General features: G+C 43.0%; 1 protein-coding gene across 1 annotated transcript in view; it reads right to left on the bottom strand.

The window, feature by feature from the left end:
• Window positions 1–25,781, bottom strand: part of LOC112215143 (receptor-type tyrosine-protein phosphatase N2-like) — a 268,831-nt gene that overhangs the window by 142,823 nt on the left and 100,227 nt on the right. The window contains exons 4-10 of the mRNA XM_024374097.2: window positions 22,332–22,576; window positions 20,960–21,404; window positions 20,470–20,733; window positions 18,481–18,521; window positions 14,103–14,611; window positions 10,843–10,929; window positions 1,231–1,310 (exon numbers count right to left, since the gene is read on the bottom strand). Of these exons, the coding sequence (XP_024229865.2) occupies window positions 1,231–1,310; window positions 10,843–10,929; window positions 14,103–14,611; window positions 18,481–18,521; window positions 20,470–20,733; window positions 20,960–21,404; window positions 22,332–22,576 (1,671 nt within the window). The remainder of the gene's footprint in view (window positions 1–1,230; window positions 1,311–10,842; window positions 10,930–14,102; window positions 14,612–18,480; window positions 18,522–20,469; window positions 20,734–20,959; window positions 21,405–22,331; window positions 22,577–25,781) is intronic.

The raw sequence follows: 25,781 nt of genomic DNA, 5'->3' as shown, positions 1-25,781 counted from the left end.
AATACAACATATGGTTTCACTGGTGAACAACTGACCTCACATGTGAAAAAATAAAATCTGAAAATATCACCTGTTTGGGAATGAAAATGACATGGGGGTTTTCAAGTAAGTGGTACACTGTTCAGCTAAAATAGTGTAAACAAATCTTTAATCAATGAGAATATGATTATATTTAACATGATCACTTAGTACTGACTTTTCAATATGACCCTACCTGAGATTTGAGCTCCCAACCTCTGGATTTAGGGTATTATCTTTCTGCAGCGCTGCAAAGTCTATTGCATTTCTCTACACATTTATCACCCATAATACATCTCTGCACTTAGAAAAAGAGTGTCATCTGCACTTCTATTTTAGTTGTCCATTAATCTGACTATTCTCTCATCATTGATTTCATTAGCAATTTTAGGGTTTTTCTGTATAGTTGTCTAATGTTGGTGGGTAAATATTCTGTTTCGTGTTATCTCTCAATTACTATGATAAATAATGGTTTTTCTTTCGTCTTTTTTTTTTTTCAGGAGAGTGGTGCCAAATTCCACTGAATGAAACAACAGCACATTTTAGCCAATATAAAAAGGCTCCATGTGGTTTGTGTTAGTGTCGTTACTGTTGTTGTTCCAACCCCAATGTTATTGACTGTTGCTCGCTGCTTCTCAAAGTCATTTCCAGCCGAAGCAAGGGCGTCACACTCCCTTGTTGATCAAGTTCAGACAATGCCAGCGGTGCGGTGTAGTGTAATGCGGTGCGGGAGCGATGCATACTGAAATAACAAATCCCCCCCCCACTCTCATCATGACACCTTTCTATCAGACCACATCAAACTGCCTGGCTTTACGGCGAGCTTGTCTGAGCCTGTCCGTCAGTCTAGCGGATGTGCGAGGAGAGCAGATGAAGCCCATCCAGGGTCACCCTCTACATCCCAAATGGCACCGACTCCCTATATAGCGCACTCCTTTTGACCAGAGAGTGCACTAAATAGGGAATCGGCTGCCATTTGGGCCACCGCCTAAGTATCTGAGTAGGACACGCTTGTCATCCTGTGTGAAACACATACATGACAAAGTATTTGTGCGAATCAATGATCAACTCTGCTTTGAGACGATCAGAGGTTTTACTGTGACTTCCCTCAATGGTGAAACCAATAAATGATGATGAGCACGATATAGGTAATGATTAGTGGGTGGATTTGGGAGGATATCGACAGGTGCAAATGAGAGAGAGTGGTCGTACCTGCAACGTTGGCCAGATCTGCAGTGCTGACATTATGAGGGTTGGAGCCCACCCTGAAGGTCACAGCTGGACCCAGCACTCTGAAATATAGAAGCAAAAGAGGAAAAGCTAGCTACACCCCCAAAACTTTCTTCAATTCAACCGCAGACAGAGGTAGAAAAAGACAGAGAGAGGACTAGAGAGTAGAGTGGAGAGCAGAGAAAGACAGAGTGCCTCCCTGAGAGCTTCAGCTACCAGCAAGCTTCAAATCATCTAACATCTTTAATAGCAGCCAGTGGAGGGGGGTTGTTTTCTCTTTCTGTTTGAATTTGAACAAAACACCAAACATGAACGTGTGGCACTGTACTGCAGCTGAGAACCTTCGCTTTGCCCCTCTGGCTACCCGTCTATTTGCCCCCTATGTCCCCACTGTCGAGCTAGTAAACTGAACACACTCCTCGCTCTCCAGTGCAGTATACATGTTTAACTATGCTAATCATGGCCAAAATAGAAACTAACCAGACTGGATGGGATGAAGAAACTCCCTACAGTCACAGTAAAACAAAAATATCTACAGAAGCATAGTCCCAACATCAGCAACAATCCCAACAGAGAAAAAACCTTCTCTAAGACCAATAGGCAGAAAGCCAACAGCAATTGGTAAAATAAAATATATTCTGCAGGGTTTAATGGTGGTGTGACAAACTTAGGTCGAAGGTACAAGCCAGGGCGTTGTTGTATTGCAATACATTTGACATACTATGGTACTAAGGTCTTTTACATCTTGGCAGGGAGAAAAACTAAAACAATCGAACACTGAAACAAAACAATAAAGGACACGTGAAATAACAAACCGAAACAGTTCCGTGTGGAACACACAGACACAAAAAATAAACACCCACAAAACACAAGTGGGAACAGGCTACCTAAGTATGATTCTCAATCAGAAACAACTAACGACACCTGCCTCTGATTGAGAACCATACCATTCCAGGCCAAACGCAAAACACAACATAGAAAACGGAACATAGACAACCCACCCAACTCACGCCCTGACCATACTAAAACAAAGACATAACAAAGGAACTAACTAAGGTCAGAACGTGACACTTACGGCCCTATATAGTACTTTAGTACCTTTGTTTCTATCAAGAACATAAAAGGGTTCTTTGGCTGTCCCCATCGGAGTACCCTTTGAAGGACCCTTTTTGGTTCCAGGTAGAACCCGCTCCATGTAGAAGTTCAATTCCTTTCCACAGACGGTTCTACATGGAACTCAAAATAGTTCAACCAAAAAGGGTTATCCTATGGGGACAGCTGAAGAACCCTTTAGGAGCCCTGTTTTTAAAGAATGTAGAGCAGTGGTTGAGGGGAAAAGTCAGAATCCCAGGAAGCGTGAGGTGTGAAGGGGCATCGTTAGGTGAAGTGACAATATGACCCTCATAAACCACCTTTATTCAGACTGTATCCCAGATTGCATCCTATTCCCTACATAGTGCACTACTCTTGTCCGGAACCCTATGGGCCCTGTTCAAAAGTAATGCACTACGTAGGGAATAGAGTGCCATTTGGGATGAATTTTAAGTCATTTTTCACCCGTTGTGTTTGGCCTTGGAAGTCTAGTTACTTCCAGCCTCAGTGTATAAACTGGGGGGAGATCCATCATCACACTGCCAGCCTACTGTAACCCAGCCTGAGAGAAAACTATCCGTCACAGCCACCATCGGAGACATGGGTTACGTCTCAAATAGCACCCTAATCCCTATATAGTGCACACCTTCACTATATAGGGAATAGTGTGCCTTTTGGGATGCAATCAGGGGCATAGCTTAGAATGAGCATTGAATGAGCAACTTTCCTCACTGTTAAACCCGTTTACTGGCTTCCAGGGTTCAACATTAACACTTGTCCACTTGCAAGTAAAACAAATTGTCGGACAAGCAGATTATAGATTTAAATTGTCCGAATGGCCACAACTGCAGGATATATAATACTTGGGATCAGAGACCAGCAGCCTTCCATTGTCAATACCAGTCATAATAATGCATTTTATTTTGTCAAGTGGTTCCTTGCATGATACAACAAAACTTTCTGTCACCGTTTTGGCTCTTTTTTTTTTTTTGACAAGTGACTGAGCTTTATGACACGTAAAAAAATCTGTTCTACTTCTCTGATGGACAACCCAACTAACAACTTTCGAGAATGTTCCCTTAAAAATGTGATTAGGTCACTAACTAAGGTCTTCACAGGAATGTTCCCGTAACGTACAAGGAATATTTCCAAGAGACCATTCCCTTAATGTCAAATAGATCATACCCAGAATGTGGTTGTTCTAGACATGTTTCTTGAGAATGTTGCAAAAGCATTCATGTACCAGTTTTCGGTGGGTTAGGAGAATATTCCATCAACGTCCCACCACAGAACATGGCTGCCATGTTCTCAGAACATAAGTTATTCATGTTCTAGAGACGTCTACAGACGTTTCATGGGAATGTTGCAAAACCATTTGTGCCCCCAAAAAAAAAATATTACAGATCACGTCTTGTTACCGAGCCAATTAAGGCCCTGATTGGTGAACCACTGATCCATTCACAGCTATTTTTCTGTTGGCAAGGTTAGGGATACTCACACACACTGTGCTTTTAAAACACAGTGTTTTAAATGTACATGATGGCATTGTGCATGTTCAATTATTTAGTAATCATTACTCAATATGTCCTCACCCGGGATTTGAACTCACAACCTCTTGGTTGACGGTAGTCCGATCGTCATGCTACGACCATGTTCGTGTAAGGTGTATTCTCCTAACCCTCTGGACACAGGAATGTTCCTGCAACATTCTCATGAAACATGTCTAGAACATTCATATCTTGTATTCTGAGAATGTGACAACCATGTTCTGTGCATGTTCGGTGGAACGTTGATGGAATATTCTCTTAACTCTCAGAAAACTGGACACTTGAATGTTCTTCTGTTTGCTCTGTCAAATGTTAATGTTTTCACAATCTGTCCCACATTCTTCCTGGTGCCAATGGTCTGCCAGGAATTTACGTAGATTCATCTGAAATGAAACGGTTGTGTTTTTCTTCCTAAAATAATTGTCTAAGTAGACTCTGGAAAAAACAATACTTCATGGTGATTGAGTTGGATAAGTTATCTATCAAAACTCTGCTGGTGTTCTGTGTAATCGAATGGGGTTTATAAGCTCAGTGCTCATATTAGCTCAGTTGAGGGAAGTGTGTGTTTGTTTATGCACGTGTTCGTCCGCGTGTCTGCGTGTACACGTGTTCGCGCTTGTGCAGACATTGTGTGTGTGTGTGACACAAATCAAATGTTATTTGTCACATGCGCCAAATACAACAGGTGTAGACTGTCCTGTGAAATGCTTACTTACAAGCCCAACAATGCAGTTAAGAAAATAGAGTTAAGAAAATATTTACTAAATAAGCTAATATTGAAAAAAAGGAACAAAATGAAATAACAATAACGAGGCTATATACAGGGGTTTATCTCTCTCTCTGTCTCTTGGTCTCTCTGTGTGTGTGTGTGTGTGTGTGTGTGTGTGTGTGTGTGTGTGTCTGTGTGTGTGTGTGTGTGTGTGTGTGTGTGGGGTCCATCAGTTCACCAGGTTCAGTTCAGTTCAGCGTACCTCAGTGTCTGAGGAGGCCACTCCCCTAGTGTATATGATCAGTAAAACATTTACGTCATCTCTGTAGAGCAAAGAACATCAGCATGGGCAAGGTAAAGTGCTGTTTTTATACACAACAGTATCCAATGTAGAAACGTAAATCCATCCAAAACAAGCACCCCGAAGCTAAACCACCTCATTTGTATTATGATAATCTTTTCATATGGCTCGTATTCTCTCCTCTATGGAGTATCTCTTTTCACCTCATTCAATCTCATGCCGTACGCATACAGAGAGAGAAGCTTGAAATTGTGCACTACATAGGCAATAGGGTTCCATTTGGGACGTAACTGTGGTCTCAGTGTGTTCTGACCCTCACTAGCAGCCAGAGTTGGCTCACATTGAGACGGGTGCTTTCATAGTCTCACCTGCTGAGCATACTGGAGAGAAACACAATGAGCTCCGGCTCACATCACAGGCAAACAGACGCCCATCATTACTCAATAAATATGCTTCTAACACAGCGCATTTAGTCCAAAAGGAGGGAAAAACAGTGCAGACAAAGGATACATTAGCAGGCATCTATATCTCTGTATATCGGTCTCCTGGAACAGAATAGATAGGAGTTAGCTATCATCTCGGTGTGGTATAATAGAGCCAGTCTGGAGATGCACGACTCAACATCATAAAACCTTGGCATACACTGCAGCCAGCCATGTCAATGCCTCTCCTTTAGAGAGCAAAATTATTAATTTAGAACTGTTTCTAAAATCAAGTGTATTGAAAAAAATATAAAACGCAACATGTAAAGTGTCCCATGTTTCATGAGCTGAAATAAAAGATCCCAGAAATTTTCCATATGCACAAAAAGCATATTTTTCTCAAATTGTGTGCACAAATTTATTTCCATCCCTGTTAGTGAGCATTTCTCCTTTGCCAAGATCATCCATCTACCTGAAAGTTGTGGCATATCAAGAAGCTGGTTAACTTCTTCGGGTTAGGGGGCAGTATTTGGAAGTTTGGATGAATGAGGTGCCCAAAGTAAACTACCTGACACTCAGGCCAGAAGCTAGGATAGGCATGTAATTGGTAGTATTGGATAGAAAACACTCTAACGTTACCAAAACTGTTAAAATAATGCCTGTGAGTATAACAGAGCTAATATAGCAGGCGAAAACCCGAGGACAATCGATCCAGAATTGGCTTTTTTCAGCTCACCCCTGATTACTATGGCTGTGAATGGGAATATAAAAGGAACACCTCCCAGATTGCAGTTCCTAGGACTTCCACTAGATGTCAACAGTCTTTAGAAAGAGTTTTAGGCTTGTTTTTTGAAAAACTAGCTAGAATTTGTAGTTTTAGTAAGTGGCTTCCATTTTGGCTGTAGTGTTTGTTGCGCACTCCGGTGATGGCGCGTACTTCGTTATTATTTCCAGTAATGGTCTCCGGTATTCTCCGTCTTAACTTTTATCGTTTATTTATTTATTAGAGTACCTGAGGATTGATTAGGAACGTTGTTTGATATGTTTGGAAGAAGTTTATTGGTAATTCACGGGATTAATTTGTATGCATTTTGAACGAGGGAAACGGGTGGATTACTGAGTCAAGCGCGCCAATGAAACAGACTTTTTTGGGATATAAAGAAGGACTTTATCGAACAAAAGGACCATTTGTTATGTACCCTTGTGATTGCAACCAGATGAAGATCTTCAAAGGTAAGTGATTTATTTTATCTGACTTTCGTGACGCCTCTGCTTGGTTGGAAATGTCTGTAATGCTTTTGTGTGGGGGGGCTGTCCTCAGATAATTGCATGGTGTGCTTTCGCTGTAAAGCCCCTTTTGGAATCTGACAAAGGGGCCAGATTAACAAGAAGTTAAGCTTTTAAATGATGTATGACACTTGTATTTTCATGAATGTTTAATATTACAAATTTTGTCATTTGAATTTCGCGCTCTTCAATTTCACCGGATGTTGTCGAGGTGGGACGCTTGTGTGTCCCAATGATCCGTAAAGAAGTTAAACAGCTTGATAATTACACAGGTGCACCTTGTGCTGGGGGCAATAAAAGGCCACTCTAAAATGTGCAGTTTTGTCACACAACACAATGCCAAAGATATATCAAGTTATGAGGGAGTATACAATTGGAATGGTGACTGCAGGAATATCCACCAGATCTGTTGCCAGAGAATGTAGTAATAATTTACCATAAGCCGCATCCAATGTCATTTTGCCTTACAACCACAGACCATGTGTAACCACGCCAGCCCAGGACTTCCACATCCAGCTTCTTCGCCTGCGGGATCATCTGAGACCAGCCACCCTGACAGCTGAGGAATACTGAGTATTTTTGTCTGTAATAAAGCCCTTTTGTGGAGAAAAACTAACTCTAACTGGCTGGGCCTGGCTCCCGAGTGGGTGGGCCTATGCACACCCAGGCCCACCCATGGCTGCGCCCCTGCCCAGTCATGTGAAATCCATAGATTACTGCCTAATGAATGCATTTCAATTGACTGATTTCCTTACATGAACTGTAAAATAATTGAAATTGTTGAATGTTGCGTTTATATTTTTGTTCAGATTATATATATATATATTAAGCAACCTCTTTTGTCCAACGTGATTTACAGTCACGCGTGCATTCATTTCATTTTTATATCGGTGGCCCCAGCGGGTCCTTGGCAATGCAAGTGCAATGCTGTACTGAGACACACAGGACCACAATGTAGATAATGTCATCTTCAACTCATAAATAATGGTACTAAGCACCTGAATAGCTGTGGGCATTTATAGAAACAAGGCATACTGTTTGCGTCTCTGGCATCTTTCATATGATACTGTTCTGTGAGAAGTAACCAGACTTGCCTTCTCCTGGAGTAGAGGCTTGAAAGGCTTATCAGACTCAGTTCGTACATGTCTTCTCTGCCTCCTATGGCCTGGTTCCAGCAGCACAGAACTACCATGAGAAACTAGCTGGGTTCAAGGATAGTTCACCTAGTCAATAAAACATTAACACTGCTATCTCTCTCCAGTGGGATTCTGTGTGAGTGAGTGTGTGCGCGCATGTGTGTGAGTGCAGGTGTCCGTGTGTTTATGCATGTGTGCTAGTGTGAGCACGTGTGTGTGTGCATACTTATGTACTTGCGTGTGTGAACATGTGTGTTTCTCATGTGTTTTCACAAAAAAAGACCATATTATTAAGAACCATGACTGTTTTTTAAATGTGTTTAGAGGCATCAACAACAATAAGGCAGTGATGTGGCAGGGAAGCACAGCTAAGAGCTGCCCAGTGACACAAGCCTACCGGACGAGCTAAACTACTTCTATGCTTGCTTCGAAGCAAATAACACTGAAACATGCATGAGAGCACCAGCTGTACCGGAAGACTGTGTGATCATGCTCTCCGCAGCCGATGTGAGTAAGACCTTTAGACAGGTCAACATTCACAAGGCCGCAGGGCCAGACGGTTTACCAGGACGTGTACTGTGTGCATGCGCTGACCAACTAGCAAGTGTCTTCACTGACATTTTCAGCCTCTCTCTGTCCAAGTCTGTAATACCAACATGTTTTTTGTCAGACCACCTTAGTGTGCCCAAGAACACTAAGGTAACCTTCCTAAATTACTACCGACTCATAGCACTCACGTCTGTAGTCATGAAGTGCTTTGAAAGGCTGGTCATGGCTCACATTAACACCATCATCCCAGAAACCCTAGACCCACTCCAATTTGCATATCGCCCCAAAAGATCCATAGATGATGCAGTCTCTACTGCACTCCACACTGCCTTTTCCCACCTGGACAGAAGGAACACCTATTTGAGAATGCTATTCTTTGACTACAGCTCAGCATTCAACACCATAGTAGCCTCAAAGCTCATCAATAAGCTAAGGACCCTGGGACTAAACACCTCCCTCTGCAACTGGATCCTGGACTTCCTGATGGGCCGCCCCCAGGTGGTAAAGGTAGGTAACCACACATCCGCCACGCTGATCCTCAACACAGGGGCCCCACAGGGGTGCGTGCTCAGCTCCCTCCTGTACTCCCTGTTCACTCATGACTGCACAGCTAGGCACGACTCCAACACCATCATTAAATTTGCCAATGACACAACTGTGGCAGGCCTGATCACCGACAACAATGAGGCAGCCTATAGGGAGGAGGTCAGATACCTGGCCGTGTGGTGCCAGGACAACAACCTCTCCCTCAACCTGATCAAGACAAAGGAGATGATAGTGGACTACAGAAAAAAGAGGGCCGAGCACGCCTCCATTCCCATCGACGGGGCTGTGGTGGAGCAGGTTGAGAGTTCCAAGTTCCTTGGTGTCCACTTCGCCAACAAACTAACATGGTCCAAGCACACCATGACAGTTGTGAAGCGGGCACGGCAAAACCTATTCCCCCTCAGGAGACTGAAAAGATTTGGCATGGGTCCTCAGATCCTCAAAAGGTTTTACAGCTGCACCATCGAGAACTGGTTGCATCACTGCCTGGTATGGCAATTGCTTGGCCTCCGACCGCAAGGCACTATAGAGGGTAGTGCGAACAGCGCAGTACATCACTGGGGTCAAGCTTCCTGCCATTCAGGACCTCTATACCAGGCGGTGTCAGAGGATGGCCCTGAAAATTGTCAAAGACTCCAGCCACCCTAGTCATAGGCTGTTCTCTCTGCTACCACACAGCAAGTGGTACCAGAGCGCCAAGTCTAGGTCCAAGAGGCTTCTAAACAGCTTCTACCCCCAACCCATAAGACTCCTGAACATCTAGTCAAATGGCTACCCAGACTATTCACGTGCCCCCCTCCATGTTGTCATCTATGCATAATCACTTTAAATAACTCTACCTACATGTACATACTACCTCAACTAACCAGTGCCTCCGCACATTGACTCTGTACCGGCACCCCCCTGTATATATTGTTATTTTTTTTTACTGCTCCTCTTTAATTACTTATTTTTTGAAGCTGCATTGTTAGTTAGGGGTTCGTAAGTAAGCATTTCACTGTAAGGTCTACACCTGTTGTATTCAGCGCATGTGACTAACACAATTTGATTTGATGTGAACCCAACAGAATCCAATCCAGAATATGACCTGATCAAATGTTGTGCAATATATAGGGAATAGGCTTCCGTTTGGGAAGCATCCCATACAGTATGTGGAGGTAATTAGAGCTGATTTTCTCTTTCCAGAGGAACACAAACACACAAAAGGTCGGAATAAGAAGGCTACGCACTCCGCTACTGCACTGCAGGGGCAGCTTCACACACAGTGCTTCCTTCACACACAGTGCTTCCCGTTTCTGGAGTCCTGGAAACCTTTATTCGGTTCCCTGAGCTTACACTGGAGAAGAAGAAAAAAACGTCTTCCTCTTCAGAATTTTAAATGGTCTTTTATTTTAGACAAGGGGTGTCAAACGTAATTCCCAGAGGCCCGCGTGTCTGCTGCTTTTCTGCAGTTGCTACATCCATTCCAGGACTTTAAAGTAAGGATATATAGCCATTGATTCTAGAAGAATATAAGTTATAAATGCCTCACGAGCTTAGTGAATCTTTCTTACCCCACCTGAAACCAAAATATAAGCTTGTTTTACGCAAATGAATGTAATGTAAACAAAGTACCTGTAAACAAACACAGCTTCAAAACATCGTTTGATCTATCATTTCGATTTCATAGATGGTCAGTCCTTTCATCCATAGCTCCTTCTATGAATTTCAGAGTGGTTATATTTACCCAGCCCCATCGAGCTCGAGCTGTTCATCAAAACAGTGGCTTGGTTTTCACGTTGTTATTGTTTAAAATGCAGATTGCCTCTTTAAGACCTAGACAACCAGATGAGGGGAGTTTCTACCCAATCAATAACCTTCACTGATCAATCATGTACAAAGGAGTTTGACACCCCTGGTTTGAAGGTTATGTCGACAATACTTTCCAGTCCCACTTTTCGACAACAATAAAACACAAGGTGTGTGTGCATTAGTGCATGGGTCCTGCGTGTCCTGTAATACATACGAGAGGTGGAGAATGTTGGCCACATGGAGGTTGATCCTCCGACCCACATGTTCCATCAGGTCCAGGCCCTGGTCAGAGGTGAGGGAGCTGGGGGGGAGACAGAGAGAAAGCACAGTATCAGACATGAAGCTCCTTTATATTACAACCAACCAGTCAACAGAACCGGCAACAACCAGCCCTATTGGCATATCTGGGTTTCCACAAGCCACTGACATGTACATAAACTAACAAGACACACACAACCAAGCTCGCATACATACACAATGTATAGATGTGCACACACACGCATATTATAGATGTGCATGCATGCAGGCACACAAACGCAAGCACACACACAAACAGCCTTGCACCAGTGGAATAGGGATCAGGTGCCTCTTCTGGCTTGGTAAATAACCTGCATTTTCCAGCAATGAGACAAGCAGTAAGGTGCAAATGGAACCTGCGTGAGGTGTAATGACTGTATCATATAGGCGTTCTTCACTCTCTCTCTCACACACACACACACACACACACACACACACACACACACACACACACACACACACACACACACACACACGTAATAATGTGAAAATGTAATGGATGTGTGAAAGTGTAATGGCTCTATGATAAAGCCATGCTCCATCTGAGCTCAGTCCAGTGGCTGCTCTCTCACACAGTGAGGAAATCACCCAAGGAAACAGAGTCTGCATCCCACATGGCCCCCTATTCCCTACATAGTGCACTATTTTTGACCAGACTTTTGGGACCTGGTCAAAAGTGGGCACTGTACAAGGAATAGGTTGTCATTTTGGACTTAGCCAGAGCAAGCAAAGCATTCGGTAGGCAGCTCTGTATGCAGGAAATGACAGGGCTAAACACAGATCGTTGGAGATAAAGATTATATATACACCACCTTCAGAAAGTATTCACACCCCTTGACTTTTTCCATATTTTGTAGTGTTACAAAGTGGGATTCAAATGGATGTAATTGTCCTTTTTTGTTGTTGTCAATGATCTACACAAAAAACTCTGTAATGTCAAAGTGTTAGAAACATGCTAACATTTATTTTTTTTATTCATTGGAGAAAAAAAAACTAATATTTCTCGATTAGACAAGTATTCAACCCCCTGAGTCAATACATGTTAGAATCACCTTTGGCAGCGATTACAGCTGTGACTCTTTCTGGGTAAGTCTCTAAGAGCTTTTACGATTTCTGGATTGCACAATATTTCAAACATTCTTCAAGCTCTCTTCAAGCTGTTCAGGGCAGAATAACAGATTTTTTTACCTAGTCAGCTCAGGGATTTGATCTAGCAACCTTGCATTTACTGGCTCAACACTCTAACCACTAGCCTACCTGCCGCCCCAGTTAATAACTGCACCATACTCAATGGGATATTCAAAGTCTGTTTAATTTAAAAACAATAATTTATACCAATAGATATCTTCTTTGTGAACCATTGGAAAACCTCCCTGGTCTTTTGGTTGAATCTCTGCTTGAAATTCACTGGTCGACTGAGGGACCTTACAGATAATTGTATGTGTGGGGTACAGTGATGGGGTAGTCATTTAAAAACATTTAAAAAATGTTAAACACAATTGTTGCACACAGAGTCAGTCTTTGCAACTTATTATGTGACTTGTTAAGCACATTTGTACTCCTGAACTTATTTAGGTTTGCCATAACAAAAGGGTTGAATAGACATTTTAGCATTCCATTTTTCATTAACATTTCTAAAAACATAATTTCACTTTGACATTATGGGGTATTGTGTGTTGATCAGTGACACAAAATCTAAATGTAACCCATTTTAAATGCAGGGTGTAACAACAAAATTGAGAAAAAGTCAAAGGGTGTGAATACTTTCTGAAGGCACAGTACAGTATGTAGGCTGCACAATATAGCGTTTAAATTTTGCGTAATCTGGGTACACAATTTGAATTTGTCTAGCTTTTTGGGGGGTCTTTTGTCATATGTTTTGCCTTTAAAGGTTTTAAGGACTATTGTAATACTAAGATAATATTGGGCTAAAAATTACCATGCCAACCAATAAAAATACACACAATTGTAAATCTAAACTGATGTGCATCCTCAGATAGTTTACTGGCCTGTTTACACATAATTGTAACATCCTCTAATAACGTCATTACATTTATCACCATGAGGCGCCTGATTTACTCTACCTTTAAGAAAGTGAAGATCTCTTTTTCTGTTTTGAGAGCTTTTGAAAGTTAAAGATTCAACCAAGTGATTCCAGACACGTTCGGCTCCCTCTGCGGTATTTCTAATAACTGGAGAGCTCTAGGAGTGACTTGGTTGTTGATGCTAGCACTTTTCCTCTTGGTTCTCTCTCTCCTCTTCCCCCCCATCTCATCCCAATCCTTCCTCCCATCCCCCCACCACAATGTCAGGAGCTGTCAGATAAGCAAGTTAGCCTGGCCCCACTGCGGGTGGGGAAGGAGATGGGTATAACAACTGCACAATCATCAGGTCTGCAGCAAACTCTGGAGACCACAGTAGGCAGGTTCCTGCTAGCTACAGCAGCATCGGGCTGGGGATGCAGGAACAGGGGGAGGAGAAGAAGGAAGAGAGAGAGAGAAAAGTATGTCTGGAAGGTGAACTGTTCCTCTTGTCTCCCCTGACTGTGTGTGTGTGTGTGTGTGCTCGCGAGTGTGGGCGCACGCAGTGGGGTTTCTGAGATGTCAAGCCCGGATGGCCGGTGGCGAGCGCCCCTCCCCAAGAAAGCGTGCTGTTGAACAGGTAAAGGACAGCGCTCTGACACTCTCTATGATAACGCCAGAAAGGGACTTGAGAAAGTGCCACAGGCGAAACACAGTCGATAGAAACCTATCTTGCGGTGTGAGGCTGAGCCGAGTGGAGGCTGACTATGGTGCCCTTTGCTGACACCATATCATCATGAACACTGTAATTCAGTGTGGTAATACCCGCACACTGAAGGACTAATCGCCACAGCTATTGTGACCAAGTGCACCACCAAGGATATGAAGCGATCATTCTCTATAAAAAAGAAAAAGTTTGTATGTGTCGGTGTTGTTTTGAAAGATGTATGCTTTTTCAGCAGTAGCATGAGTTTAGGCAACAAAGATTGCTTCAGGCCTATTTTAACCACAGTATGCCCAACAATAAAAAATTATGAGGTGAAGAGAAAATAGGAAACACACAGGGCTGGCGATAACTGCTCATTGTGAAGTTAAAGTATAAATACATACATTATGTTTGGTAAATAGCAGCAAGTATAATCTTCACCATACTCACGCTGTGTCTGTAATGATGTAGCCAAAGTCGCCGAGGTGGTTTTTCCCTCGATGTGCCTTTGAGTAAGCTTTGACCCCCATATGCACCACCTCCTCCTCCTCCTGGAGTCGCATGTCCTGTTTCTGTGGCTCTGCTAGGAGATTCTTCTTCTGTGGTTTATCTGCCAAGAGGTCTGTCTCAGCCTCCAGAGGAGGAGGAGCTTTGGTACCGTGGATCCACCTCTCCACCTCGGAGTCTACCATGGATTCAGAAGCCTGGACATCCATTGGTTGGTCTGGAGATCTATCCTCTCCTCCTATGGCCATGTTCCTCTCCTCCCAGGGGTGTGGTACAGGCACCTGGCCCTGTGTGGTCCTGCTTCTCACATTCTCCAGACCCACTGTTCTCTGGCCCTCAATAGAGGGGCCGCCTGCTGCCCCAGCACCATCAACCTCCATCTGGGCATCCGGCTCATCACTGAAGGGGTCCATATTGAGGTACTCCAACAGCTTACTGACGAAGACTGGGTCCTGTGGTAGGATATGGCAACCATAGACATAGAATCACTTCTAAAATGGCCACCGGTCCACGAATTTCAGACCCATTGACTTGAACGGGAAAAAAACGTTCTAGTGATTCTATTTCTATGATAGCAACACAGGGATTAGACACTGGTGCTCTAACACCGCACTGTAAAAATGTAAAGTATTAAAACAACATGATTGTGTAATGAAACCATAAAAAGTAGTGCACCTAAGCTGATATCTGGTGTTTGGAGGGTGTTGAAGTGTAACCCAAATGTAAGTGTTTTAATACTCAGATTGTGTTTTAAAACAGAAATGTAGTACTCTGAAACACCCAAAGTGGTACTTCAACCTGAATATTGGTGTTTTTGAGAGTGCTGTGAAAATACTTTTTGGGGTTTCAGTGCATGTGAAAGGCAGAATCAACAAACTGTATTTCTATACCATCGATTTGTATGAGAAACACAAATGGTTTACAGCCCTATTGATTGATGATAAGGGCCTTATGCTTTATTTTAACAGATAAGAAACAGGAGGGGCAGTAAGATGGTACATTTCGTTGATATGTACCATATATACTAAGAAATTATTCTGGGTTACATTGAAATTGACAAAAAAAACAGTGCATTCGAAAAGTATTCAGATCCCTTGACTTTTTCCACATTTGGTAAATTACAGCCGTATTCTAAAATGGATTAAATAAAACAATTTCCTCAGCAATCTACACCCAATAACCCATAATGACTAAGCAAAAACAGTTTTTTTGTAATTTTAGCAAACGTGTTAAAGACAAAAAAATTAAATTCCTTATTTACATAAGTATTCAGACCCTTTGCTATTAGACTTGAAATTGAGCTCAGGTGCATCCTGTTACAATTGATCATCCTTGAGATGTTTTTACAACTCGATTGGAGTCCACCTGTGGTAAATTCAATTAATTAGATAAGATTTTGAAAATGCATACAACCGTCTATATAAAGTTGACAGTGCATGTCAGAGCAAAAATCAAGCCATGAGGTCGAAGGAATTGTCAGTTGAGGTCCGAGACTAGATTGTGTCGAGGAATAGATCTGGTGAAGGGTACCAAAACATTTCTGCAGCATTGAAGGTCCCCAAGAACACAGTGGCCTCCATCATTCTTAAATGGAAAAAGTTTAAAAACCACCAAGTCTCTTCCTAGAACTGGCCGCCCCTGGCCAAACTGAGCAATCGAGCGAGAAGGGCCTTGGTCAGGGAGGTGACTAAGAACCCGATGGTCACTCTGACAGAGCTCTAGAGTTCCTCTGTGGAGATGGGAGAAGCTTCCAGAAGGATAACTGCCTCTGCAGCACTCCACCAATTAGTCCTTTATGGTAGAGTGTCCAGATGGAAGCCACTCCTCAGAAAAAGGCACATGACAGCCCACTTGGAATTTGCCAAAAGGCACCTAAATACTCTCAGACCATGAGAAACAAGATTCTCTGGTCTGATGAAACCAAGATTGAACTCTTTGGCCTGAATGCCAAGCATCACGTCTGGAGGAAACCTGGCACCATCCCTACAGTGAAGCATGGTGGTTTCAGCATCATGCTGTGTGGATGTTTTTCAGCGGCAGGGAGACTAGTCAGAATCGAGGGAAAGATGAACAGAGCAAAGTACAGAGAGATCCTTGATGAAAACCTGCTCCAGAGTGCTCAGGACCTCCGGCTGGACCCTAAGCACACAGCCAAGACAACGCAGGAGTGGCTTCGAGACAAGTCTCTGAATGTCCTTGAGTGGTCCAGCCAGAGCCCGGACTTGAACCCGATCAAACATCATTGGAGAGACCTGAAAATAGCTGTGCAGCGATGCTCCCCATCCAACCTGACAGAGCTTGAGAGGATCCCGCACAGAAGAATGGGAGAAACTCCCCAAATTCAGGTGTGCCAAGCTTGTAGCTTCATAACCAGGAAGGCTCTAGGCTGTAATCGTTGCCAAAGGTGCTTCAACAAAGTACTGAGTAAAGGGTCTGAATACTTATGTAAATGTGATATTTCAGTTTTTTGTTCTTATATGTCAACAACAACAAAAAAGGGCTATTGTGTGTAGATTGATGAGGGAAAAAACAAACTATTTCATCCATTTTAGAATATCTGTAACCTAACAAAATGTGGACGAAGTCAAGGGGTCTGAACACTTTCCTAAGGCACTGTATACAAGTTGTGCAGAGCCCGTGGTCTAGCGGTAACCCACCCACTATAGACAGGTCATCCCTCTCCCCACCAGGGTTAGATTCCCACTCCAACCCTTCAATCTTTTTCTCACACCTATCTGTATCCACTCTGTCATTTCATAACTGTGTCAAAATACACCCAAAATATATTGGAAGAAATGTATGCAAGACGTTTCAATATCATATCACCAAAAATATGTTGCTCAAAATGTAAGTATCTTTCATTAGGATAACTAAAGAGAGACAAAGGGATTGAAACCATTGGAAGTCTTTGGTTTAAATCTCTTTGCTTTTCCTCGTTTGCCACGTTCTTTCACAAATGTTGTATAAATGTTTGAAGAAAGAATATTATGCTTGTTGTGCTATGAGGTGTAATGGATCATGATGAACGGATATGAAAACCGTCAGGCAAATTGACCTTCAATGAGGACAGCAGCCATACCCACATTCATGAGTACAGTATCAGTGGAAAATACAGTCCACAATTCCAGCAGATTACCTGCCAATTACTGCTGGTGGTTTGAACCCTGTGCTTGACATTGCCTGCCAAAACGGTATTTAATATCAAATCGAACACATGAAACAACGGTAAACATTAAGACACTTCAGATAATGGGATATACTTCTGCCCTAGACAGGATTCATAATGGTGTTTAGAAGAGTTAGAAGCACGTCAAACTGAGTGTCTGTGGGTTTTTGCTCCTCCCTCCTCCCACTAATTAGTAAAGAACTATCCTCACCTGGTTGTCTAGGGCTTAATTGAAAATAAATTACTAAAACCTGCAGACACTTGGCACTCCATGGAATGAGTTTGATACCCTGGCTTTATAGAGAGGAAACGAACGTCACCTTTAGAGAAGGCATCTAATTGTGCACTAAACAGGACTCGAAAAAACAAAAATAGTGTTTTCAACCTTTTCTTTTAGTGCTCCCAGTCCCTGGCATAATGTTGCACATCACTTGATTTCGCGGTGCTACCACTCACCATGTAATGTTTCAGAACATCTCAGGATGATGTGCATCAATACTCCAGCCAAGTTAAGTTTCCGTCTCCTTCAAGTTGGCTGAAGCTCAGTTGCCACTCGTTTTGGTGTTACAAAGCACTCCATTTAAACCGTGTGCTATCTATTTTACTGCAAAGGTTTTGCTTTATAAGAAGAGCGAACCTATTCTTAAATTGAAGGGTTTTTGTTCCATGAGAAAATCATGTGTTTCCAGCAAGGCTGAGGTTTTAAAGAAGTAATTCATTGAAAGTTCAACGTGAACTCTCTTCTTTTCCTTCCTTTGTCGACATCATTCTGTTCAAACAGATACAATGGTTTCAAAATGCTGACTGAAATGTCTACGCAAACACTAACTTCAATGATTTGTACCAGTACTGCTATACTACTGTTTCTAAAAAAGTTTAAAGAAGGGTTATTTTAAAGTTTACGCGAGCAAATATTTAATATGAAACAGATAGGACAGAAAACACGTTTTACAAACCTTAAAACATCCGCAGACAGATCTTTTTTTTTTTTATAAGAATCTCTTTGAATTCATAGTGAACAGATTGATATTCCTTCGGTTGAAAGTGGTAATTTACCTTCAAAAATGTCTTTCATTAGAGTTTTATATAGGCCTTTCATCAATGAGTGGCAATTGAAGAAGCGGTTGCTAAAAACATGACGTGGATTAGGCCTACCTTGTCGTCTGGCTCAGAGTCTGCATCCTCCATTGGTTGCCCTGTAAAAATCCGAATCCGAAAACATTCACAAGATGAAATACAAATTCCCATTGTTTTCCACAAAACAGTGGACAATTAAACTTGCTAAAGTAAAGGCCTTACGGCTAATAAACAATCCAAAACTTTTTCACATAGGTTTTACTTTACTTTCACCCTGGTGATAAATGCAAGCGTACCTTTATGTCTGTCTGTTGACTCTTGTGGACAGTCTACGTAACATAAATGGTACTGTATCTTAAACATCTGTTGACAATTTTTCCAGTGAGTTGGTTTTTAGCTACTGGTCGTTTGTTCGAATCACCACTTAGCAGGTGTCCACATCTTTCAAATTTTGGAAGGGGAAGGGACATTTGGCTCAAAGACTTGACTGGAACTTGCAGAGAGAGGGGAGTGGAGCAACCATCCTGCTTCAGCTCCTCGTTCTAGTCTCTCCCCCAGAACCAAATTGAATAGTTGGTGCGAGATTTTCATTCTGGATTGCCTAGGCTAATCTGACCATGACTTGTGAAATATGTGCTGTGATATACACACCAAGACAGTCGTGAAGAGGGTACGACAAAACGTATTCCCCCTCCAGGAGACTGAAAACATTTGGCATGGGTCCCGAGATCCTCAAAAGGTTCTACAGCTGCAACATCGAGAGCATCCTGACGGGTTGCATCACTGCCTGGTATGGCAACTGCTCGGCCTCCGACCGCAAGGCACGACAGAGGGTAGTGCGAACGGCCCAGTACATCACTGGTGCTAAACTGCCTGCCATCCAGGACCTCTACACCAGGCAGTGTCTGAAGACGGCCCTAAAAATTGTCAAAGACTCCAGCCACAGAACCAAATTTCACCCTAGTCATAGACTGTTTTCTCTGCTGCCGCACGGCAAGTGGTACCGGAGTGCCAAGTCTAGGACCAAACGGCTTCTCAACCCCCAAGCCATCAGACTCTTGAACAGGTAATCAAATGGCTACCCGGACTATTAGCATTGTGACCCCCCACCAACCCTTCTTTTACACTGCTGCTACTCTCTGTTTATCATCTAGGCATAGTCACTTTAACTATACCAACATGTTGAATATTACCTCAATTAGTCTGACTAAACGGTGCCCCCGCACATTGACTCTGTACCGGTACCACCTGTATATAGTCTCACTACTGTTATTTTCACTGTCATTTTACTGTTTTTTTTTTATTTATTTTTTACTTATCTAATACCTATTTTTTACTTAAAAATTGCACTGTTGGTTAGGCCTTGTAAGTAAGCATTTCACTGTAAGGTTGTTGTATTCGGCGCACATGACAAATAAACTTTGATTTGATGTACACTGAGTGTACAAAGCATTAAGGACACCCTGGTCTTTCCATGACATAGGTGAATCCAGGTGAAAGCTATGATCCCTTATAGATGTCACTTGTTAAATCCACTTCAGTCGGTGTCGATGAAGGGGAGGCTTCTCAACATGTTAAAGGAGGATTTTTAAGCCTTACAACAGGGTGAATGGGTGAGACAAAAGATTTAAGTGGCTTTGAACAGGGTATGGTAGTAGGTGCCGGTTTTGTGTCAAGAACTGCAACGCTGCTGGGTTTTTCACGCTCAACCGTTTCCTGTGTGTCAAGAATGGTCTACCACCCAATGACATCCAAACAACTTGACACAACTGTGGGAAGCATTGGAGTCAACACGGGCCAGCATCCCTGTGGAATGCTTTTGACACCTTGTCGAGTCCATGCCACGATGAATTGAGTCTATTCTGAGGGCAAAGGGTGCGGTGCAACTCAATATTAGGAAAGTGTCCTTAATGTTTCCACACGGAGTGTATATTGCATATAAGTGAAGTGTGGTATGTCTTGTGATGTATTATTATAATGTATGTACCCCAGGAATGTTGACAAGCAAATTTCCCTATGGGGCAGGAAAGTATTAATTAATTAATGAATTAATTAATTAATTCATACCTTGAAGCCTTGCATCTTGCCCCAACATGTCGTCTTGGTCCTCCTCATCCTGGTCCTTGGAAGGTAAGGGCTCTCTCTTCATCTGCCTGTCCCGTATGGGTGCCATGACCCTGGGCTTAGCTCTGGCCCCGGGCCCCTCCCCATCCACCACATGCAGGGCCTCAGAGATGATGTCTGCCAGCTGGTTCAGGTCTTTACCCATCAAACCGTCCATGTTCACTCTCTGCCTCCCCAGCTGGTTGACCACGTTCTGGATGAACCGTTCTGAGGGAGAGGGTAGAAAGGAGGAACACAGAGAAAGGTTAATGTGAGATCCACTATAACTGTCCAGTAGCTTTGATATTCACAGAAGCACGACTGCCTCGAAATGAATAAAATATCATACAATCTTTTTTTTGTGAGTGTGGATCCACTACAAATTAATCTGAAGTCCACAGAAGCACACAAGACAGTGCAAACACAAATTATTGTGGAAAAAAGAAGACCTTACCATCCACTGTACTGAGCTGTTCCTTGGGCACCTGATGGTTGGAAGCAGCCTTGAAGAGAAGCCTGTCTATGTTGGGCCTTGGAGGTTTGGAGCCACTGCCACCAAGTCGTGTCTGGGGTTCCACCTGATCACCAGAGCGTACAGGGCTGACATAGCTGACATAGTGGAGCTTGCCCTTGGGTCCCACCACTGATCCCACCACTGCCCCTTGTAAAGGGCGGCTCTGGGTGTGTGCTGCCCCAGCCAGGTAGCGCTCCAGCTGGGCAGTCAACCCCTTGGCACTTCCCCTGGCACTCCCAGGCTCCTGGCTGGAGTAGGCTGTCTCCACTGGGGGTCTCCAGCTCCCCACGGCCCCCTTTGTGAAGACCTTACCCCCCTGGGGTGGTTCTGCAGACTGTAGACTATAGAATGTAGACTTTCCCTTCTTGGGCTGGAAGTCTTCATTCTGTAACACAACCATGTTTATCAACTGCCCTTGGCAATTGCATATGGAAATTCTAAAGGAAATAGTGTCACTCAATAGCCATTTTGTGCATTTTCAGAACAGATTTTCAAAACACATCTCCCCCATCAAACAGAGCACCACTAACTTCTCATAAACCAACCTAGAAACTACTGAATTAAAGCAGTCGATTCAAAAGAAATACAAGCATTAACGTAGATACATTGACACAATTAACACAAGGATAAGGTGTTAGACCCCTAGGCTCTGGAAATCAGTGTGTATGCAATCTTCCTACTTTGTGTTGTTCTGTCCCCAGAGATAATGTGATTCTACCTAGCTTGGTAGTATTGGGAGACCCTAATGGCATTAACTCAGCAGGATGGGCCTCCGCCTTTCATGCTAACCAAGTTTGTCATGCTCTATCCCACAATGCAACAAAGAACCCCACCTCGTTATGAAGGAGGGTCCTGAACTCCTCAACTCTGGACACCATCATCGCTACGGTAATACATGAATGGGAAGTAGCCAGGCAGCTTTTGGGTTGCTGGGTAGCGGGGCAACCCCTGGGGTTCTGCCATGAATATGGTGATGAGATATATATATATATATATATATATATATATAGTCAAGAAGTGATGGGACCCCCTTTCTAAATGGGCATCATACATTCTCAGCAGGATTGTAAAGAGGAGAAACAGGAAATGAAAGCAGTGCAGAGACAACATAGCTAACTTCTGCCAAGATGGTTTCTTCCTCTTACTCATTAGGACAGAAAGAAGATGAAAACATGGGCCCCCAAAAAAGGACATGGACCCCCTGGTTTACCAAGGCCGGGGCCTCTCTCTCCATGGTCCCCTATAGCTACGAAACACAGGTGGTTTGGAACCATTCCCCTCCCATGGAATGGCTTCTCTATAGGGACATTACCTTGGTGGTGGGGCTCTCTCGCTGGGGCCCCTGGCGAGCAGTGCCAACAGACTGGGGAAGGAGACCAAGCTCTTGCAGGTACTTCTGGATGCCAAGCTCTCCCTTTCCAGTCTTGAGCTTCCTGGCTCCACCATAGAGTGTCAGAGAGGCAGAAGGGGGTTCCGGCCTTCGGATAGGAACCTTGCGTATCTTGGAAAGCTCTCTGGAGATCACCTGCTGGGTGGTAGCATCCTGCCATGTCAACCCTAGAGAGATGGAGTCGAGTGAATTGATGTTAAACCATGGTCATATTCATTAGTGCACACATAGCAAAACATTTTGCAATGGTAAAACGAAAATGAGTGTTTCCTATTGGACAAGTCCCTCCTCGTTTCTGTCTGTTTTCTTCCATTTTGCGTCTAGTGTATACAACCCACGTTACCACTCTGTTTGTACAAGAATACCAACGTACATTCTCCCGTGTTGATCCACAGCAAATTAAAAGAGAGTGCTAAATCAACACGGTAGAGTCTGTGGACCCATAGACACACCGGAACAGTGTTAAATTAACACTCTGCTTAGTGTAAAGCCTTATTCAAATATTTCACAGAGTGCCTTGCCTTTCGAGTAAATTGTAGAGTTACCACTCATGACACCATGGACTTCACCAAGTGAGATCCTAAACTAATATGTTTTCATAATTTATGCGATTTTACAACACAATATCATATGGATTTCATAAGGTGTCACTTTCTGACCTTAGTTATTTTGTTATGTCTTTGTTTTAGTATGGTCAGCGTGTGAGTTGGTTGGGTTGTCTTTGTTAGTTTTCGGTTGTCGGTTTATTGTTTTTGTTCAGTGTTCAAGTTCTTTATTAAAAGATATGGACACACACCACGCTGCACCTTGGTCCTCACCTTCTTCCACCACCAACGGCCATTACATAAGGCCTTATTTTGAGGGCCTAGTTTAACCTTAATACAAGTGCAGGAAACTCATACACGTCACTTTGAACTAAAACTCATGCCCATCATTATCATATTTCCCAGCATGCTCTATTGCAGGTAGATTTTTAGAATTGTTGTTACAATATCTATGTTTGTGCATGTACACTGATTCATTCATTCATTAATTGAGTCCCAAGGAGATGGTTTGTAGGTGGTTAGTAGATGGTTTGTAGATGTTCAGTAGACGTCACCATTTCAACTAACTATTCACTGACCCTAACTCCAGCCCAAACCTTAACCTAACCTTATTTTAAACATAACATTAGCAAGCATTTGCAAGCATTTGCTTATCAACAGATTGTTGATAGTATGACCCTCTGTAGATCATCTATATGGGACTAACCAAATAAAGTGTGACCCTAGCATCTTACAGTTTGATGTTCAAGGTTGGCCTTGTGTGCCTCATTATAAAACTAAACACTAAAACAATTATATTGGAAAACATTGAGAACCTGAAACAGCAAAAAAACAGAGGGTCATGCAATCAGTGAACACTGTAGCGTGGAGTTATCTGGCGGTGGCCTCTCTTGAATTCCGATTGCAGTGAACCTGAGGAAAAGCGATACATGGCACCCTCGCAGCAAGTCAACAAGCCCTGTGAGAATGTCACACTGCAGCCAAATGCAACGCCAACATCTCCACTAATTGCCAACACATACTCAGAATGCAAGGCTCCCGGGCAGGGGCACAACATAGCGCTGCCAAGGCCAGATGGAGCTACCCGGGCAAGAAGAGACCCAAAACAACATGGCCGCCTGGCCTCATTCCCAAAGAGCCAACAGGGACGGCTGCATTCCACTGCAGAAAAGACCACAAAAATACCCCTGATAATATAACAATGCAGTGCAGTGTCCATGTGCATGGGTCAGACATGGAACACAGTTTTACTGTTATTCTAATAGCATTGACAAAGTTAAAGGACAATAACACAACTTTTCAACCTCATATTCATTATCTGGAGCACAATACCAGTGTCTAGGTATGTGAAAACGGAGCATTTCTATGACCTGTGGTTAAAAAGATAAGAAGAATGGTCCGGAAAAAACGCTTCTCTGTGATTTTCAAAACCTGCAAAGCGTTTCTAGCCAGAGAGAGGGTGTTTTCTTGCTCCCAACATTACCACAAATCTTATAGTGTTTGAAAATCACTGTTTTTAAAATGTTTTCACTTTTAATGTCGTCAGGTAGAACTTAACTTTATATGTTTTCCTACACAACGTCGAAATGCGCTGTTTTCACATACAGTATAAAGACAAAAAAAGTCTGTGTTGTAGATAACAAAAATGAGGGTGGAAAGTGGTGGACTTGCCCTTTAAGTTGATGAAAAGACTCGTTATTGGAATGTATGGGTCTTATCCATAGACCATAGAATCCATGATATTTTGCAAGTATTTCAGATATTCTCTCCTACAAAGTTAGCCTTCGTAGAGGTCCTATTTCTGAGAGACAAAGAGACTAATGGAATTTGTGAATGATGGACAGGTAGAGGAGAGGAATAGGCTAGCAACCAGCCAGGACCGGAATGTTTAACCAAAAGTGTCTACATACAATATGACTTCATTAGCCTGGCCTGTCATCCATAACACGACTGGTATGTTATAATGCTCATCTCTATTCATGACCACAAGATGAGGTTTTGGAACAATGTCGATCTGCCACTGATGTATCCCATGATACCCCTGACTAGACCGTAGAGCGTATAGTGTCGAGGGTTGTGGAAAGTAATCCGACCGTCAGCCCCATCACAACACATAAAAATCTAATCAAATTGTATTTATCACAGTGAAATGTTTACTTACAAGCTCTTTCCCAATGATGCAGAGTTAAATAAGAAAATAATATAAACACAAATGAAAAATAAAACACACAGGAATTAAGCTATATACAAGGAGAACCATAACCATTGCAATGTGCAGGGATATGTGGTGATCAAGGTAGATGTGTACGTATAGGCAGGGGTGAAGTGACTAGTCAACAGGATATATAATACTAAAAGTCAAAAGAAGTATCTGCTGTGTGTGTGTCCCTGTGTGCGTCTCTGTGTGTGTATTTCGGGTGTATGTGACTGCATGTGTGTGTCAGTGTAAGTGTATGGAGAACTGTGAGTGTGCATATAGCCAGTGCAGGTAGAGTCACTAGAGATAGTCCATACAGATAGTCTGGATAGCCGAGACCTGATGCTCCTGATGCTCCGGTACTACTTGCCTGGCACAGAGAACAGACAATGGCATATGTGGCTAAGGTCTTTGGCAATAGTCTGGGTTTTCCTTCGACACCGCCTGGTGTTACAGTGCTTCTCCCTCTTTTTCCCCTGCACCGCTACAAAGTTTCTCCCTGCAGGCAGTCATTGAGTCCGAGGTGCTAAAGGAACTCCTTGAACTTAACCCCCAAAAAACATCTGGGTCAGATGGTTTAGACCCTTTCTTCTTTAAGGTTGCTGCCACTATCATCACTAAGCCTGTCTC

Source organism: Oncorhynchus tshawytscha, linkage group LG16 (genome assembly GCF_018296145.1).
Source record: "Oncorhynchus tshawytscha isolate Ot180627B linkage group LG16, Otsh_v2.0, whole genome shotgun sequence".
Taxonomy (NCBI): domain Eukaryota; kingdom Metazoa; phylum Chordata; class Actinopteri; order Salmoniformes; family Salmonidae; genus Oncorhynchus; species Oncorhynchus tshawytscha.
This window is presented reverse-complemented; position numbering and strand designations above follow the sequence as displayed.